General features: G+C 40.5%; 2 protein-coding genes and 1 pseudogene across 3 annotated transcripts; 1 reads left to right on the forward strand and 2 right to left on the reverse strand.

The window, feature by feature from the left end:
* Window positions 1-7,080: 7,080 nt before the first annotated feature.
* On the reverse strand, window positions 7,081-8,073 carry LOC116255477 (copper transporter 6-like). The gene has a single exon (XM_031631313.2). The coding sequence runs from the start codon at window positions 7,938-7,940 to the stop codon at window positions 7,503-7,505; it is 438 nt and encodes a 145-aa protein (XP_031487173.1). The 5' UTR covers window positions 7,941-8,073; the 3' UTR covers window positions 7,081-7,502.
* Window positions 8,074-9,698: 1,625 nt separating this feature from the next.
* LOC116255476 (uncharacterized) lies at window positions 9,699-11,258 on the reverse strand. 2 transcript variants are annotated; one of them, XM_031631312.1, is made up of 5 exons: window positions 11,105-11,258; window positions 10,941-11,027; window positions 10,789-10,863; window positions 10,323-10,560; window positions 9,699-10,020 (listed from the first exon to the last, which is right to left on the reverse strand). In XM_031631312.1, the coding sequence occupies exons 1-4, from the start codon at window positions 11,224-11,226 to the stop codon at window positions 10,326-10,328; spliced, it is 519 nt and encodes a 172-aa protein (XP_031487172.1). In that variant the 5' UTR covers window positions 11,227-11,258; the 3' UTR covers window positions 9,699-10,020; window positions 10,323-10,325. The 2 variants fall into 2 exon arrangements, with proteins under 2 accessions (XP_031487172.1, XP_049934300.1); XM_050078343.1 differs by lacking the exon at window positions 10,941-11,027.
* A 473-nt stretch (window positions 11,259-11,731) lies between these two features.
* On the forward strand, window positions 11,732-13,577 carry LOC116256598 (7-deoxyloganetic acid glucosyltransferase-like; annotated as a pseudogene).
* Window positions 13,578-20,075: the final 6,498 nt, after the last annotated feature.

Raw genomic sequence — 20,075 nt, forward strand, 5'->3', positions numbered from 1 at the left:
CGTCCCTTGCACCTGTTTCTACAACATCTCTCTCTCGGAAAGGTTTCCTTTGTTCTTGTGCTGGTGTGTAATTGAAGAGCAGCTCTGCTTTTATTGAAGTGGGAGTTGAACGGTTGAGAATAGCTTTTGTAGTAGAGATCGTGGTGCTGCCGTGGAGGAGGGCGAACAACCGCAGCTTCTGCTGCCAAAAGAATCCTTCTGGTCTAGGTATGGAACGGCCATGGAACCACCAAGTTGAACCGATTTAAAATAGCTTGAGAGACCGAACGAGCTCTGACGAGGTGCCGCTCAATAGACTGTCAGATGAGGTTGACTAATATTTTTACCAGGCTTATTAACAGACGGGGAACTGCTGTTTCTTATCCACGCATCCTTCATTTAACTTGAATCATACTGAAAACAGGTAGCCGTCTAAAGTAAACCATGAAGTTGTAATTTTGATCATCTTGAATTCCCTATGATCGATCGACACTTGCTTGAACTCTAAAACTTTAAAATTGGAAAACACTGTTTTTTTAGATTTATATAACATATACAAATGGATCAGATTCTAGTGATCTGGATGCTAATCAGTACCTGTCAGAGAGACGGTGTACGCGTTGCCAGGGTTAGGATTATTAATCTCATCCATAGATCATCTGTGTAAGTGAGGATCTGGGTTATAGATCTTAGATTGGACCTTTGAGGCATCATGAAATTCGGAATGAAGCCTCTACATCAGATTCTCGGATTCAAAGGGATTACCAGTTATTTAAGCAATTGGTATGAAGGATCTTAAGTTTGATGGTGCAGGTTAGAGAGGCCCTCCACCACATTAGCGTGACCTCATAAGGGCAGGGCATTTAATTAGTGCATGTTTAATAAAAAAGTATTTTATATATACATATATATATATATATATATATATACTATATACATATCTAATATATTTAAAATCAAGAAAAAAGAAATTTATTGGGCCCGCTCAGCCCTGACCCCAACCCATAGGTCAGCTCGGGCTCGGCCCGACATGGGTTGAGGGTCCAAAAGGGTGACAGGGCCTTGGCCTAGTGACCACTCTAACTGGCACCCGCGCCTTCCTCGAAGCTTCCACATCGTCTATAAAAGGTTAAACAACACACTTTTGGACCTGACCACTACTATATTATTGATCACTGGAAACAACGCACCCGACTATATTCGATCTTGGCCTACTGGGTAGTACAAAGTTAAGTAGTCACATGGCCCACTGGTTGGATAGATACACTGGAATTGTTCGACATTGTGGATGGCAAGTGGACTTGATTCTCTTGACATGCCATCTCTTTGAATTCTCCAAATCAATCCAAGCATGCCCCCGATGAAATAAATTCGTTGAATATTTGGCATATATATATATATACATATATCAGGCCATGTTTTTTATGTGCCAAGAATAGCTTTGCCTTGAGTGAGGTTGAAAGGGAGACACAAGCGTGCTGTCCAGACTCCGGAGTGGTACAACTCTTGGATAAGCCATTCCCAATGTTTTGGAATTCAAAGTTCAAACTTCCACTGTAAGGGCATTAGTTAAGGGCGAAGAAACGAAGCCCCTCTGTAAGAACAATCCGTTCAAGTGTGTACCCATGATAAAATGACGTTGGAGATCAATTGCCTTGTTGGAATATTGACTGCCTTATTCACCAATTAAATGAATAAGAAAGGTGCTAGGTTGGGCTTCTTTTGAACGTTGATCTAACGTTCATCTTATTTTAAGCAACTAATGTAACGTTCTTATTCCTGTTATATAAAAGAGAGAACGATTGTAATTGATTATGTCTTGAACCTTCAAGGAAAGATTGATCTCCCCGTTCGTGGATGTAGGCAACCTTTGCCGAACCACATAAAATGCCTTCTCTCACTCTCTCCTAGCTCTGTCCAAACTCTCCATTATTTCAAATCTTCATGGTATCAGAGCACAGGGACTATCGCCATCGCTTCCAAAGCTGTGAAGGAGAAATAGGCGCAGTTCACCGTGACTCCAACTGAGAAGTTACAGACAAAGGAGGAAGGAATAGGCCCGATGAAGGCTGTCTGCCAGATTAAACAAAAAATCCGGTGAACAAGGGAGAAGCTCAGACTTCAAAATCCCCAATTTCTCAAAAACATTGGTACCAAATCTTTTGGCCGTATCCACCTAGATCTGCCTCCTTTCATCGGAACTCTGCCAGAAAAGCATAGGAGTGACGGGGAGAGAGCGTCTCCTCACCCTCTTCATCGACTTCGGGCTTCAACTTGTCTGATTCTTCCCTTCGTGATCATCGAAATCACCGGACTGCTGTTTCTTGTTGTACCTTGCCAAGCTGAGACAGAAATTCATCTCCAAGCAAGCAGCAACCCATGGAGCAGGAAGGGGGAGCAAGACATGATAATGAACAACCGACTATCTTACAAGGCAGTGATGGATCTTTGCATAGACTTATCGTGCAAGAGCAAGGTAATCCCAATCTCAAGATTACTAATACCTTGCTTGATGGTCTCAATTTTTTACCTTGGTTTAAGGCTGTCACTCGATTTCTTAGTGGAAAATCTAAACTCGGATACATTGATGGTACTACAAAGAGACCACCACTCAATGATCCGAAATATAGTGAGTGGCGATCTATCAATGACACTGTTGCGTCTTGGCTCATCAATTCGATGGAGCCCAAGATAGCAGCATGTTTTAATTTTCTAGACACCGCAGAGGAGGTGTGGCAAGCCACCAAAGATCTTTATGGCGAGCAATATAATATTGCTCGCATGTACCAACTATGTCAAACAAAAGGAAGTCTAAAAAAGGGGACTGCCCCTATTAATGAATATATTGGCACCTTCAAAGGAATTTGGGATGAGATAGATGTCCATGCTCCTTTGACTACTGATCTCTCCATAGCCAAAAAGCAACGTGAACAAGAGCACATATTTGAAATTCTTGCTGGACTTCCAATTGACTACGAGAATCTTCGTAGTCAAATTCTCATGGCACATGAGCTACCTTCGCTAAGTTCAGTTTGTGCCCTTCTTATACGAGAAGAGTCAAGAAGAAAAGCTATGAGCACCTTGAACTGTAACGATCAAGAAGTGTCAAACGATGAAAAGGCGGCCTTCGCTGTGAACTCTTATAGCTCAGACAGTAGAAATTTCAGAGGAAAACGTGATGAAGGCAAAAAACTTAAATGCTCTCATTGTAAAAAGGTTGGCCATTCACGTGATACATGCTGGTTCATACATGGAAAACCTGACAGAGGTATAAATCATATTAAGTCCACGTCAAATGGGACATTTAAGGAGAACAATTTCAGTGGGAACATCAAGAAGGAGAACAATCAAACCAGTCTTATTACTTCCTCGTCAGACAACCCTATCACCTTGGAGACTCTTGCTGAAATGATAAAGGAACTTCAATTTGAAAAAACTCTGGTATCTCCATCAACAAATCGGATCACGCTAAAGGTATGGCCTACATCTCATGTCTTGATTCTAGCTCTCATTGGATTGTTGACTCTGGCGCCACTAATCACATGGCTAAGCAGTTTACTCATCTTTATTCCCCTCACTCTATTGACGACATTGAACCAGTCGCTGCAGCCAATGGAGCACCCATTGCCGTCAAAGGAAAAGGAGGAATAGATTTTTTTAACAAAAATTATACTAGTGAGATTCTTGTTATGCCGGAGCTTAAGTTTAATCTATTGTCTGTAGCAAAAATTACCAAAGAATTAGATTGCAATGTAGTTTTTTCTGCTACTAATGTTGTATTTCAGGATCGAAAGACTCCGACGATGATTGGTGAGGGGCACATGGTGAACGGACTCTACCACATTAAAGCTCCTAATCAAGCTTTGAATATGACTTCTATGAATGAGGGAGAAATCTGGCATCAACGAATGGGTCATCCATCTGCTCAGACATTAAATTATCTTTTTCCCAAGCATTATTTTGATAATCATACATGTGATATTTGCAAGTTTGCTAAAATGACCAGACCAAAGTTCTCTTTATCAGATTCTATTAGTGAACAACCGTTTGATCTTATATACTCTGATGTTTGGGGCCCTGCGCCTGTAGATTCTTTGGATGGATTTAGATATTATGTTACGTTTATTGATGATTTTTCCAGATCTACTTGGGTTTATTTCATGAAAAACAAATCTGAAGCTCTCTCTCATTTCCAAATTTTCTATAAGATGATTGAAGTTCAATACAATTATAAAATAAAATGCTTCAGGTCTGACAATGGTACTGAGTTCAAAAATTCTGGTTTGAAAACCTTCTTAGATGAGCATGGCATACAACATCAAACATCTTGTGTTGACACACCTCAACAAAATGGTGTGTCTGAAAGAAAAAATAGACATCTCTTAGAAGTTGCTAGAAGCATGTTATTCCAAATGAATGTGCCTAAAAATTATTGGAAATATGCTATTTCCACTGCTTGCTACGTGATCAATAGAACTCCTAGCAAACATCTCAATTACGTTAGTCCTATTGGTAAACTTATGGGACATGTACCAAAACTTGATCATTTGCGTGTGTTTGGTTGTGTGGTTCATGTGTGGCTGCATTATGCAAAAAGAGACAAACTTAGTCATCGCTCAACCAAATGCATTTTTATTGGATACAACTCACAAAGCAAGGAGTATGTTTGTTTAGATCCTATTTCTAAAAAAACTTATATATCTCGTGATGTTCATTTCAATGAGAAACAACCCTACTTTGAAGTTAATAATCGTGATATAGGACAGGGGGAGTCTAAATCTCCTAACTTGCATGACTTTGATGATTTATTTTTTACCATAAGTGATGAGGAGGTCACTAGAGAAACTCCTCTAGAAGCTGGAAGTTGCATAGAAACTCAAGAACCAATTATTACTTCCAATGGTGATGAACTCTTCAATCAGGAGCTCAGAAGATCTGAGAGAACTCGAAGAATGCCCTCTCATCTAGCCGATTATGAGACATATTCTTGTTGCCATTATCCCATCAGCAATTTTGTTTCTTATGATAAGGTTTCAGCTCAACACATCAATTTCATTAAGAGTCTTGACAAAATTGGTGAACCTCAAACTTTTCAAGAAGCTGAGAAGGACTCAAACTGGAGAAAGGCACTGGTGGAAGAATTAGAGGCTCTGAAACGCAAAAAGACTTGGGAGATTATGAAAAAACCAAAGCACGCAAGTGTTGTTGGCTGCAAATGGCACTATAGAGTCAAATACAAGAGTGATGGCTCACTAGAAAGATACAAAGCTCGTCTAGTAGCCAAGGGATTCACTCAAACAAAGGGACTTGACTATGACGAAACCTTTGCTCCTGTGGCAAAAATGAACACCTTGAGAATTATATTATCTTTGGCTTGTAACCTGAATTGGGGACTTCATCAACTAGACGTGAAGAATGCCTTCTTGCAAGGAGAAATCAATGAAGAAATTTACATGGCACTTCCTCTAGGACATCCAGATGAAGGAAAAAATTATGTATGCAAACTCAACAAAGCCATTTATGGCCTGAAACAATCTCCTAGAGCATGGTACTTGAAGTTGAGCATGGCTATGAAAAACTTCGGATTTCGCAGATGTCACTCTGACAACACGCTCTTCATAAAGAAACACAAAAAACTCACCACAGTCGTGTTAATTTACGTGGATGATATAATAATGACAGGTGATGATGTTGAAGGCATATACAATCTCAAACATTACTTGAGAACCACATTCGATATAAAAGATCTGGGAAAACTCAAGTACTTTCTCGGAATTGAGATTGCCCAATCTCACAAAGGCATCTTTCTCTGTCAAAGGAAATATGCACTTGACTTATTAAAGGAGACTGGAAAGATAGACGCGCGTCCTACCGACACTCCGATTGAAACAAATATCAAATTGGGGCCTTGTGAGGATGAGCCAGAGGTCAACAAGGAAGTATTTCAACGTCTAGTTGGTAAGCTTATTTACTTATCTGTTACTAGACCTGACATTTCATTCGCTGTGAATGTGATTAGCAGGTACATGCAAAGCCCAAGAGAGTCGCACATGAGGGCTGTAGATCGCGTTCTTCGATACATCAAAGGATCCTCATGAGGGGCACAGCTCAAACAGGTAAGGTTGGGAAGTGTTAAGTAGGGTGTCTTCAAATTGACTCAAAGGGTTATTCTCATGCATCGAAATGAATCTTATGTGCAAAGTAAAGCATGGGGAGATGTCATTGCTTGGTACCAATGCAATTCTGGACTCTAATAACAAAAAGAAAAAAGAAAGAAAGGAGAAGAGAACGAAGAATTGCTCGAGTGGTAAAATTAGTCATCCTGCTCAACAGGGGCGGAGGGTAACTTTCATTTCGTAAGCATGTCTTTTTTCCCGTTAATTTTGGCCAAGGCAAGAAAAAGTTGCCGTGGCCCGTGACATCATGAAAAATTGCCACTTCACCTCCCATCGGCAACTCCGCTGGTCATTAGCATCAAACCTCCGAAGGCTAACAAAGGGGTATTGTACCGGAAGAGGGGCAACTCGAAAGTTCTTTTGCAATATGGTTCCTCACAAGATGGTCTCTGTTTCTAAACGCCCCCCCGTATTTCACATACATCACTATTTTTTCACATTTCAATATAACTTAAAAACAATGTAAGGTTATTTGTTGTTTGCTATAGATTCAATTGTCCATATTTTTTTATAAATTTTACTGGAAAATTTGAACAAACCGCTACATTTAGCTTAAGGTTTTTGCTTTCCTAACTCAAAGAAATAACATATAAAATAAATACGAGTTTTTAGGTTAACAACAATGTTATGCTCCTGGAAAGGTGAAAAAATTAATAGCATAAAGAAATCCTTTTCGTGTGCCTATTTGCACGAACCAGTTTCCGGAAAACATTAAAAAAAAAAAAAAGGTAGACCATGAAACAAAAGTTAGTCTTACATTAAAATAAATTTTTGTGATGGACATGTAGTGCAGCTTTCAAGCTGCATAACGCACACACACACACACTCTCTCTCTTTCATTGTTGAAAACACAATGTATTATATATACACACTAAGACCAGAAGACATGAAAAAAGAAAAAAGAAAAGCAACGGAAAAGGAAAAGGAAAAAAGGGTTAGGTTTAGAATTTCACAGGTTGCGGGTTTAAAATTCAGGTTGTGCGTCTTCCCCAACAGGCAAAGAGAGGAAGAGAGAGATTTATGGGGCTGAAGGATCTACAGGATTTTCTTCTCTCAGCCCGTCACATTGCGACCTCCTTAAAATCCCTCTCCCTTAATTGAGTAAATCAAATGGAAGGTACTAGTATTTTAGTTCTGATCTGATGTAATAATAAAAAGCCAATGCTTCAAGCAAACTAAGCCCCATATATAATTAAGTACCACAAACCAATTGTATTCATATATATATCAAGACATAATTGCACACATAAAAGCGTGCAGAACAGAGAAAGAAGAATGAATTGAACATAAGAAATTGATACGTGTGTGTATATATACCTGCGAAGTCTTCTGCAAGGCCGTGACTGCTCAGCAGCACTGCCCACCATCCTTCAGGGTCGGTTCAACGGATTTCTTCTTGAAGGCCTGGGTTCCAAAGAGCCAGTAGCCCACTCCATGGCCAACGACGGCCACGATCACCACCCCCAAATTGAACGACATGACCGCAAGCATCACGCAGTATGCAAAGAACACACGGAACCCGTAGACGACGGCTTGGAAGAAGCCAGTGGGGATGGGGTTGAGGCCAGGCTTCTGGTTGGTCTTCAGAAAGGCCAGCCACTCGACGATGACTGCCCCCAAGAAGACAATGATCAGGGAGAGTATGTACTGGCCGAGGCTGGTGCCCGGCCAGTCAGCGAACAGAATCCACACGTCCTTCCCCCAGTACAAACTCATGTGCATGATCACCTTCTTGCTCGCCGCTGCCGGTGGTGCACCGCCGTGATCCATTCCTCCCATGTCCATCTCCGAGGGTTTCCGATCTCCTCACCACCAACCCTCTCTCCCTCTCTCTCTGGCTGAGAATGCAAGGCATTTGGAACGCTCAATGGCCTCCTTATAATTTGTCGAATTCGATGGAGAGTCAATCGCAGGACAAGTTGAAATAAAAATATTAGAGAGAGCGAAAGTACAAGGCTCGATCACAGGGGACCCAAATCCAAGCACCGCTTCATGTTTAAGTTAAACTTCGACGCAACGACCTGTAGTTACGTTTATATGATTCAAAATCCTCTTCAAATATAGATTAGTAGGAAATGCCCAGACAATTGGACGCCAAAAAAGCAGCTCATGCGTCGAGCACCAACAATAGTCACACAATGTTTAAAATAATATTTTGGGCAATATAGTTTGTCAACTTTTAGAATTCCGAAAGACATTTTTCATGTGGGATTAATTGGTTTATAATCTTCGTCACAATGGGAGGCCAGCAAGCAATTTGAATCATATGCAGTTTGACAACGTCCCTTCTTACGTTTTTTTTTATTACGCAGACATAGGAGGGTGGACGGCGGAGATAGTGTCGTATCGTTGTACTACACTAATGAAGTACATTACATATAAAATTGTCCACCGCCACAAGGCAAATGGTACGAGCAAGTAATGGGCCTTCACTTATATATTCAGAAAGGTGAGCTTTGACTTTCAATGTGAAATATGCCTAACTTGACACGCATATTACGCACACACACTCTCTCGATCGATCTCTCTCCTGGATGTAAAGGATAGTGCGTTGAAAAGGATGATTACGAGCAGATGCTCTGCAATCAAATCTCTTATCAGTGGCAGTGTTCGTGACTTTGAATTATCTACCCATCATTGTACTTTCTTTCAAGAGAAACCGTTTTCCGAAACCTTCCGGTGAACTGTCATCAACGTTGGCCCTCCGAATTCCACATACTATTCGACAATTAGTAATCCCCAAAGAGGTTGGCTGAAGATCAGTGTTGAGCCCAAGGTTTTGAAATTCAAATCTCTCCATGAAAAGTAGACTTTCACCGTCAAAATCAGAGGACTGAGAAGGCCAACGACAAACTCAACTTCCTTATAATGGTTTGATGGTGTTCACTATGTAAAAACTCCCAGCGCTGTTTATTTCATTATTTTTTTAGGGGAGTTCATATTCTCGTTTCCTGAATTTCGTGAGAAAAGGTGGCGATCAATGCCATCTATCATTTGAGGTCATGGTATGCAGATTGGTATAATTAGGGAAATTGAAATCCCCATGTTCTTCTTTCAGGTACTGCATGGTAGTTGCTTTCATTTTATACTCTTGGTGTGCCCTCAGCTTACTCTGGCTCCGGCCGTCGTCTCTGTAAAGCGCCATCCTTTTTCGGTTAATGCCGTTTTGTCCTTGCCTTGGGTTTGACTGCAGCATAGCTGGTTAGGACGGCCTTGTGTGGCTGTCATATAAGGCTATCCAGTTGACTCCAACTATATAGTTTCTTTCTTGAAATTAAGGGTAGTTTCTGCTGGACTTTAGGTCCGATATTTAACTCAAACAAGGCTTTTCCATGGTTTCACTTGATTAATTAATGGCATAGACAGATTCAAGGCTTCGTTCGATACCCAACAGTGTTAGTAAAACCTCAGTAGTATGATATTGCATTTCATATTCTTGATCAGTGTTATTCATGTGCAGATGATTGTTATGAGATGTTTCATGATCAACTGACCAGGATTAAATCTTGTTATGTTCGGAGAGTAGTGCTTCACGTACGTGAATAAGAAAAATTTATACTGGGCCAAAACAACGTGCGTTACAAAAGACAGTTCAGTTCCACAGGAACAACAAGGTTAGGCCTCCAATCAGATTTTTCAAAAAGAACTAAGCGCTAGAATAATAGCTATATTATTGAGGAAAGAACTAAGAAGCCGAAGTAAGATGTCAGTGTCACGATGGGTCTCTTCTCCCATTAAACAAACAATCTGAATGAAGATCCAGTGCTGAAAATACACATATGGCTCCCTCTCTCAGAACGTGGACGATGACCACCTGAACTCACCAAGAAATGGTCAAACCAGGAGCTCTTCTGCAGCTTCCCTTCTGAGAAAATCACAATTAGTCGTCGTGATCATAAAGAAACCATTTGCAAGTTGCACGGAAAGAGACTCCAACTAAATTTATGTTAATGAAAAGTAAACATTTGCTAAGAAGGACATCTGTAACATTAGAAAGAGAATTTGATTGACTTCCATGAAGAATCAAAATTCCAGAATCACACGTTGAAGCAGATGCACATTCTGTATGTACCATCTAATGCAGAGACTAGAAAAAACAAAAGCGACAGACTCCGATAGTCGTACGTATAGAGCAGGAGTTGAAACAGTTAACCATAATGATCTTACCTCTCACCACGCGGCCGTTGGCTCGACGGCTGTGGTAGCCGTGGAGGAGGCGGGAGCTTTTTCTGGGATGTAGTAGGCAGGGACCCAGTTGATGTCGACGATGTGGGACCCAGCTGCAGTCTGCTGGATTGCTTGTTCTGAGAGGGAGTAGGCAGGGACGAGAACGGCCCGGTTACTCAAAGGTTCCTCAAGAGTCAAGCCTTGGTTCAACACGGCACGCTCTGCACACACTCGCCCACTGCCCAAGAGTAGAGAGCAAGTCAATTAGAAAGTGAACAACAAAAGAGATAGCTTAGATATAGAGAAAGAGTAGTACCAATCTTCTCGTGTGTAAAATAATATCACGGCTATGCTTCTTGACAAGATTTAGAATAATCTGTGACCGAGGCAACTCCCACCGAGGCATGTACAATATACTCATGAAGCAAAAAATAAAAATTAGAGAGTTAACCATAAACATCTTTACCTCTCAACACGTTCGAGGATGTCCAAAAGGATGGCCCGAACCGTGTCGCTAATCTGTGACTGAGGCAACTCCCACCTGTGTACAATATACTCGTGTATACTCATGAAGAAAAAATAAAAATTAGAGCCAGAGGTAACCATAATCGTATTTACCTCTCCACAAATTGTATACAACGTTCAAGGACGTCGTCAAGGGTGGCCGGAACTGTGTAGCTAATCTGTGACTGAGGCAACTCCCACCTGTGTGCAATATACTCATGTAAACCCATGAAGCAAAAATAAAAAATTGGAGAGAGAGTTAACCATAATGATCTTACCTCTCAACCACTTGGACACAACGTTCAAGGGTGGCCATTAAGCTTGATACCCTGGAAGGCCTCCTTGCTCTTCGAGCAGCAAAAACTGGAGTAGCAAAAAAAGAAGTGAGAAGGGCAGCCATCAATGCGAAGCGAAGGAAGAATTTCAATAATATTGGATGAAAACTAATACAACGTTTGTGCTAGTTATATAGCGCAGGGTCTTGATCAAAAAGATAACTTGCCGTTTCAACGATATTTGAAACTGATGCCACTAGGAAGTTGGAAAGCAGAACTATGCCACTAGGAAGTTGGACAGCAGAAGCCAGAAACTATGCCACTAAAACAAAAATAGAAAAGCGAAAACCAACGCCACTCAGAAGAAAAAGTTGAACCGGATCCGATTTTGCGAAGACGTCAAACCAGAAACACGGTTCCAAAAAAAGCCGATAACTTCCGCCCAATATCCAGCCGCATCATATGAGATGAAAATATGAGGTCACCGTAGTTATATAGTTCTGCTTTCCAACTTCCTAGTGGCATCAGTTTCAAATATCGTTGAAACGGCAAGTTATCTTTTTGATCAAGACCCTGCGCTATATAACTAGCACAAACGTTGTATTAGTTTTCATCCAATATTATTGAAATTCTTCCTTCGCTTCGCATTGATGGCTGCCCTTCTCACTTCTTTTTTTGCTACTCCAGTTTTTCCTCAGGGCCACATAAACTGCATGCTCAATCTCGCCGAGCTACTCTCCCTCGACGGCGACCTCTGCCTGACCTTCCTCAACTCTGAGCAGAACGACCTACGTCTCCGTCGGTGCACCGACCTCCACACCCGCCATAGTTCCCGTAAGAACTTACAATTCCGTGTGCAATCACCGACTGGCTGTCGGATGATCACCCCAGGTTGGCGGACGATATCCTGGAGATACATGCTTCGCTGAGGACGACGACCAAGAACGTCTTCAGGCAGATGTTAATGGCAGCCCAGGAGGAGGGGGGGATAATATCGGGGAGAGGTGGCCACCTGTTCATGTCTGATTGTTGATGGGATCATGTCCTTTGCTGCGGATGTCGCTGAGGAACTTGGAATTCCATGCATCTCCTTCAGAACGATTAGTGCAGCGAGTTTCTTGGCCTACTTCTGTATACCTTGGCTTGCGGAAGGTGGAGAGATTCCCTTCGGAGGTACCGCAATTTCAGATTGCATTCCCTCCGACCGTAGGAACTCCGGTTCTATCATTCTTTATTACTCTTTTTGTTTTTTTATTGAGAGTAACAAAGTGCCAAGTTGAGAGGGATTCGCATGATGATGTATTGGTTAGCAGCTGGTTTTTACGATTTGAAAGATCAAGTTCTTGTTTGGCTTGCAGAAACAACAGACATGGCCCGCATCACGAGATGCATTCTAGGAATGGTGGGGGTGGTTCGTCTAAGAGATCTACCCAGCTTCTGCCGGATAAATGACCTGAACGACGACTTGCTTCGCCTCGTCCTGACCGAAACCCACCAGTCGATGAAGGCAACAGGAATCATCCTCAACACGTTCTACGATCTTGAGGCAGCTGTGCTCGATCGGATGTCCGCTCGTTTCCCCAAAATCTACACCATCGGCCGGCTCAACGCATTCTTGAAGTGGCGGAACCGGGACCGCCCGGCGACCTTGGGCTCGGCTAGCCTGTGGAAGGAAGACAAAGAGTGGATGGAGTGGCTGGGGAAGAGGGAAAAGAGGTCGGTGGTGTACATCAACTTTGGCAGCTTCACTCGGATCACTGCGGAGGACATGGTGGAGTTCCTCCATGGCCTGGTTGGTGCTGGGTTCCCTTTTCTATGGGCGATAAAGCCTGACCTTGTGAAGGGCGAAGTAGGTTCGGTTCCAGCCGTGCTCTTGGAGGCAGCTCAAGAGAAGGGGTGCCTGGTTGAGTGGGTTCCGCAGGAGGAGGTGCTGTGGGAGGCTTCTTGACGCACAGCAGGTGGAATTCAACCCTTGAGAGCATCCTCTACGGGGTGCCGATGCTCTGCTGGCCCTTCTTTGCAGACCAGCAGATCAACAGTAAGTTCGCGAGCCATGTTTGGAGGGTGGGGCTGGACATGAAGGACACCTGCTCAAGGGTGGTCATTGATAGGTTGGTGAAAGAGTTGATGGGTGAGCAATTGAGGAGGAACGCGATGCGGATGAAGGAGTGTGCATGGAGAAGCATTGAAGAAGGGGGATCCTCTAACACCAACTTTCAAAAATTAGTGCAGGATATCAAGATACAGAATCTCAAAGGCTGTATCGACAAAATGCTGAATTGAGAGGAAGGGCCCAGCTGCTACTTTAAAGTTTAAACTCAATCGGCAGCTACGTACACTACACATGGCGTCTCTCTCTCTCGTCTCTGCTTCTAGCGGATGTCGATGGTAGTTTGACCCACCAAGACAAGCGAAAGTCTTCCTATCATAAACCAGAAGTATTGGGAGAAAATTCCAAAGCATATAATTTGTTAAATTCTTATTTAGTTATTTATTGAGCACCATTCTACATTTTGTTCTGAATTTTTTTAAGTTTTATCCACAAGATTAACGAAATAACTTGTTGCTTTGGAAGAAGCGTTCTATACCAGTATTACTTATAACAAAATTTCTACCTCAAGTAAGGAAGCTCGCAGAATGGATTCAATTCCGGTCGGCCTAAGAAGTACGCAGAAATTTGTTTGTAAGCCCACGCGTGTAGATGAAAAAAATGAAGATGACTGATGTACAATTATAATAATCATGAAGAACAGTCGGCAAGCTTTTCAAGATCAGCAACACCTAGCTATGTGCCCAGGAGCCGAAGTTGATAAAGAAATTCCGAGGCATGGATTCTTGTGGGATCCACAGGACCACATGCGTGTAAGAAACGAGAAGGGTGAAGACTCGTGGGCTGCCACTATTGGGTTGTATACACACAATGGATCTTCAACTATTGTATCCGTAGTTCTAAGCCCTGCCACCACCTATTCTATTCTAACCGTGGTAAGATTTGCACCGACCTGCCGTTAAGAGCTTCGGTTGGGTGACCAACTGGATGGGACACGCAGCGCAGCTCTACAGTGGTACCCACAAATGTGAACGTGTTCTCTGAACTGCTGGGGTCCAGTTTACCATAATGCCCTCTTTCGGCGACCTGACTTAAACCGAAGATAACGTGCACTATAAAAATAAAATAAAACAACATAAAATGAAATAATGCACATTTTCTATAACCGTGTCCTATGAGTATCTTACGGCCCCCCCCCCCCCCACAAAAAAAGCTCTCATTTATGCGCCTTAATATTTTACACTTTGCTTTCCAAAAATTTTGGAAGCTGTCTGGTCAATTACGTGGAAAATTAAAAAGGTGGCAAAGCACTACAGTTAAGTCACATCTACAAAGCGTGTTGTGACAGAAATCTATGCACTTTATAGATTTTTTAAAAAAAAGTAAATGCTGATTCATGAATTATGAATAAAGCACGGGTGTCCACATCACAACCAATCGGGATTGCAATATGGATATACAAAGCACGGATCCGAAGCTCATGTCCCACAAGATTATTAGGTATCAGTCTGAGAGAAGATCGTACATCAAATTTCAATACAACTGCCTGTGAAGTCTTGCAATTATTTTTTAAGAAGAAAGCTGAATTATATTTCAAAATTTAGACAAAGAACATAATATCATTTCTTTTTTTTTTTCCCCCTTTATATTCATTATTAAGCAATTCTAAGAGCATAAACACACATCTTAATTGGAGTAAGAACTCAGAAGTACGTGGGTATCGACCCGAGGACCGTATCGCCAACAGCAGGATAAGGGTGATCAGCTAGGCCAAAGGACTCAACCAAGGATTAATGGACCATCAGCTGTCACACTAGTTCAATATAATATTTGTCAACTCATGACCAATGCCTCAGTTGGTCATATATATGTGACCAGCTGGCATGAAAAAAATTGCAATATTTGGTTAGCCACATACCTCCTGTTATTTGGATCTAATCATCCACGAAAAGTAAGAAGTTACGTTTACCTTCAATGTGAAAAATACACGTACTTGTACTTGACTGACGCCCAACCTAAAAAGAAAACCCAGCTCTTAGTCAGCTAAATGGCGGTTTCACGTTGTTTCTACTTCTTGCTACCAAGCCAATTTTGGAGCAGGTTTGTGAGAAAGACCAATGCTCCGATTGTAGTACAAATTATAAGTTAATTATTTTTCTTTTATGCCTCTATATTAAAAAAAATTACCTCCAGCCGACATCCAATTGTTTTACATATTAAAAAAGAAAGAGTGTCGGCAGTGGAAATTAGTTCTACAAAATGGCACTTTTTTAAAAGTAAATGATTCTTTTGTTTTATATAAATAAGTTCTTTCTTCTTTAATTTGTCACTTTATTTATAAAAAAAATTGAATTGTGCTCTTTAAGTAGTGTTTAATAAAAAAACAACACTTTATTCTTGAAACATGTGTTTTAGTAATACCATGATCTTACTTGAAGAAATATAACTCGACTAGGTCCACCATTTGATTGTTAGACTTGTAAATTATATTCATATTGCATATGTATATATATATATGTATTTCTAAAACATGTGTTTTAAAAGCGCAAGTTTTTCTTATTAAATACCCCCTTAAGTGCTCGCATGCATTTGTATGCAATGTTTAAAATACATTTTCTTTTACAATGTGAAGCATAAATAGATTTAGGGCAATTGTTTTTTGTGAAACATTATGCTTTCAATAATATTTTAAGAAATACAATGGTAAAATTATAACTCTTCAAGTTTCAATGGATTGTGATCTACTGATATCTCAAATAGTGGGTTGTACACGTGAGTTCAATGTCTTTTCATTAAACATGCATAGTTTTCACCATGGAAGACCACCATGAGTCTTGGTTACAAAATGCATAGAACAAGTTTAAATAGTTGAAGTTTCTATAATCTTGACAACGAAAAAACTAGGAAACCAAATCTGATTTTTGTGAAAAGATTTTCTTTTTCCTTTGTCATTAATTTTGATTGATCATACTGGGATTATTTCCTTAAATTTCACGAGAACGGTTGTCTTTCAACCTTATCGTTAACATCATCCCTCAAACTAGACGATAAATCTAAAACTCCAAGTTTGTTGCTTTGTAAAAGGTGATCATGTCATCTCTTTGGCAGTGACTCGGTGAACCCAAATTTGCTTCATAAAGTTTTTTGTGAAGGTATATCGTGCTTTGGCAGCGATTTTGAAAACCCAAGTTTGATTCCTCAATATTTTCTTCACAGAATCAAGTCTTCACTTTGATGGAGAAGGCATCGATGTATTTGGTCATTTGCAGGCCACTTATGAGCGTCATTCTTCTTAGCCAAGCATTATGCTCTGATATGAAGTTAAAAAATAAAGAAAAAGCAAAACAAATAAAAACCAACAATGAAAAGATTATTTTAATTAAATGTGCATGGTTTTTCACCATGGAAGGATACCATGAGTCTTAGCTACACAACATATAGAATGAGTTTAAATAGTTGAAGTTTCTATAATTTGGGCAACGATAATCATGAAAAACTAAATCTAATTTTTGCGAAAAGATTTTCTTTTCCTTTATCATTAATTTTGATTGATCTTGCTGAGATTCTTTCCTTGAATTTCTCTAAAACAGTTGCCTTTCAACCTTATCGTTAATATTATAATCTTGACAATGATAAACATAGGAAACTAATTCTAATTTTTTTTGGAAAGATTTTATTTTTTCTTTATCATTAATTTTAATTGATCTTGTTGGGATTCTTTCTTTAAATCTCTTTAACACGCATTGTCTGTCAACCTTATCGTTAACAAAATGAGGCAATGGTAGCGAAGGAGCAAGCACGACAGCACATAAGGAATTTGCGAAGGGATGCATGAGGAGGCTGAACAAGGAGCTGCTCTCGGCTGAACAGCAGCAACAGGCCGCCTTCTCTTGTTCTTTCATGAACGTGGCTCTCAACATTGCGAGGGTCTCTCAGTGCATGTACGACTATGAAGATGGGGTCGATGTCTTGGATCATGAGTCCATGGACCGAGTCTACTGTTTCGTTGGTTTCGCGTTTTTTTCTTCTTTTTTTTTCATTTTCTTTCAGTTTTTTTAATGTCAAACAGTTTTTTTTTTTTTTCTTTGTTTCAAATGTACTTATCTTTTGATGTTTGTGTTATTAGTTTCTCACTTATTTTATTTTCTTCCCATTTTTAGTTTTTAAAAAAATTTTGTATTTTTTCCGTTCAAGCTCACCATATTATACATGAGAAAAACCTCGCTGTTTAAAACTCCGAGACATTATTTGTGACTATGGAGCCTTGTCCACAACAGCCCACATTTGTCTCTGCTACTGCTCAGGCCCTTGATAGATTATAGATTATGGTATTCTAGGATTCGGACTTTTGTACCTGCTTCATTATTAGATGCTTGAAGAAAGCACTAGCACCTTTAGGGCCCACCGCTTCTCTCTTTTTCTTTCAGAGAAAAATCTCCTTGAACTCATGCATGGCATGTACAGTATGCACCCATATGCCTGATGATTGTTTGTAACAATGAGCATTTTGGCTGTCCACCCATTATGTGGGTAGTGTGACTTCATGTAATGAGTTTGAAGTTAGGCTGAGCCCATGCCGATGCCTTGTTTTTGTGATGGAGAGAATCTGTCAGCAGTAAGCCCTGTGGCTTTGCAACCATATACAGATTAGCACAAGTTTGGTGGACCAAGATAGATAGTGGAGAATTGTTGTAGGCCAACTATTGGTAATGCGAATCTAAGTTCAGCCATGACCAGTAATGCAGTTTATTATGCCCGGATGCCTACCTCCTGCTTTGGCAGACTATCAGCTTCGCTTATGTGCTGTTGATCGCTATATAATTTTGGACTTCATAATTAAGTGGCTAATTTATTTAGAAATTGGTTCAGAAATGGGAAACTGGTAAATCTGAAACTAATAAAAAGATATGCTTGAACCAAGGTTATAGCAGTAGCAAGTGGGGCATTAATATTACAGGTGGTTGTGGGGTAATTTTATGAAGGCCTTTTGTGGGGTGGAGAGGGAGAGAGAGTCTTCTCAGCACTATGTAACGAAGGTACTACTAGTTTAAGAGATTGTATTGACTGTTGTGACAATAAAAGAAAAAAATTGAATAATGTTTTGGAACCCAAATTTTGTTCTTTGGTATGCTTTCTCATGGCATTTCATGGTGTAACTTATAATTTTTTCCTAATATATTGCGAAATTGATGGAAATATTTTCTTACAATTTTTTAAACTTCTTGAACATTTAACTACGGTCAAGTGGAGTCTGCAGCTTGGCTTTTTAGCTGCATGTGAAGTATACCAGTGCTTAGATCTAATTGGGGGACCCAGGTTAATCCAGGGTCCCCTAAGGATGTGAGACAATTTGGGATTCTTTTGTTGTTATTGGCTGTCGCAGATTGTTAATTTGTAGATCATCATATTCTCAATTTCATATTATAGATTTATTTTTGAAACGTTTATGAGTCTTGATTAGTCCAACTATTCCGGACTAGGCTATTCAGCAAGGCCACATCATGGACTTGCACTGTTAAACTGTCCGGATGTTAAGATAGTGATATGTTCTTTTAAAAAGAGAAGGTAACAGGAGCGTATATTGTTATACAAAATTGTTCAAATTCTACATATGCCCGAGGGCTGTATTTTTGTTATGTTTAATAATGTAAACTGAAACATCAACATTACTGCGAGATGGCCACTTGTATTTTTATCCAATGTACATGTTAATTCATCTTATGCCTGGCGCAGGATCCTGAATTTATCTTGTTTCAACTGCCATGTTGGAGTTTTGTCCATTCCTTCTGTTTCCAGCTTGATCTATTCATTTCTTAAATGCTTCTACTGTCAGATGCTCGTTATGAAGGCTAGCCTTCAACACTTGTGATACAGAAAGAATGGAGGGAGAGGAGGGACGAATTCAAGAGGAAAGTAAGTCGCATTGTTAGGAAATCCCAAGAAATGTTCTGAACCTTGACCCCGCTGTTGCCTCTTGGATGATTGAACTTACTTGTGGTCATCCAACGGTATGATATCTATGGTTGTGGTTAAATGGAATAAAAAAGTTTCGAGTTTCAATTGAGATTCTCGTGCGACCTTCTATTTTGTAGCGTCCTGTGAAGCGAGTCTCAATCAACATGTAATCAATCTGAGGCTTTTCTTTGTACACAACTGGATTTATTCCTGAATAGGATCTTTTAGGTTGTGTTTTAGGACTTCTTACTATTATCTTCTATTAAACTGATTTTTTTTTTTCTCTTATCTCAGTCGGACGCAGAGACTTCTTACTGTCATAGTTACCTAAATCTAGACTTCAAAAAATCTCAAGCCCGTTTACACATGACAATACGTAATAAATCAATAGCCAGAGGCTCGTATACTGCCTCATCCCAGTACCAACTAGCAACTAAAAGGGAGAACTAGCAACCAAAAAGGAACTGTTGTTGGCTTTGCAAATAGAAAGTTTTGAGGTGAACAGTGAAGTGTTACTGAGTGAATGGACCAAACTCAAATCTCAAGTGGAGGATAATTCACTGGAAATACGATTAGTCAAGCTCAAGCAGACCTGGGTAAGGAGCGAGACAGGGTCCGGAGGAGGTGAGTCTTAGTAGCATGTGCCAATTTGTAGTCACAGGCTTTCCTGCGGTTCCTATTGAATTATAATGTGGGTGTGTTTTTAAGCTACCTGCGGTTCTTATTGAATTATAATGTGGGTGTGTTTTTAAGCTACCGGCGAACTTAAATAAGGACCATGGATGCCATTCTTTTGCACTAGCCAGTGTCCCTCTTGGGGTTATGGAAAAAAAAAAAATGCTGAGAGGATCTTATTGTAGTCCGGCCTGCCCAGCAACAGGAATGGGTGAGTTACCGGTGTTCCCCGTGCTTTTATCGGACACCTCGGGTTCAGGATTTCCATGAATCAGATGACCTTCATGAGCGAGT

The sequence above is a fragment of the Nymphaea colorata genome, chromosome 6, assembly GCF_008831285.2.
Source record: "Nymphaea colorata isolate Beijing-Zhang1983 chromosome 6, ASM883128v2, whole genome shotgun sequence".
In the NCBI taxonomy this organism is placed as follows: Eukaryota; Viridiplantae; Streptophyta; class Magnoliopsida; order Nymphaeales; family Nymphaeaceae; genus Nymphaea; species Nymphaea colorata.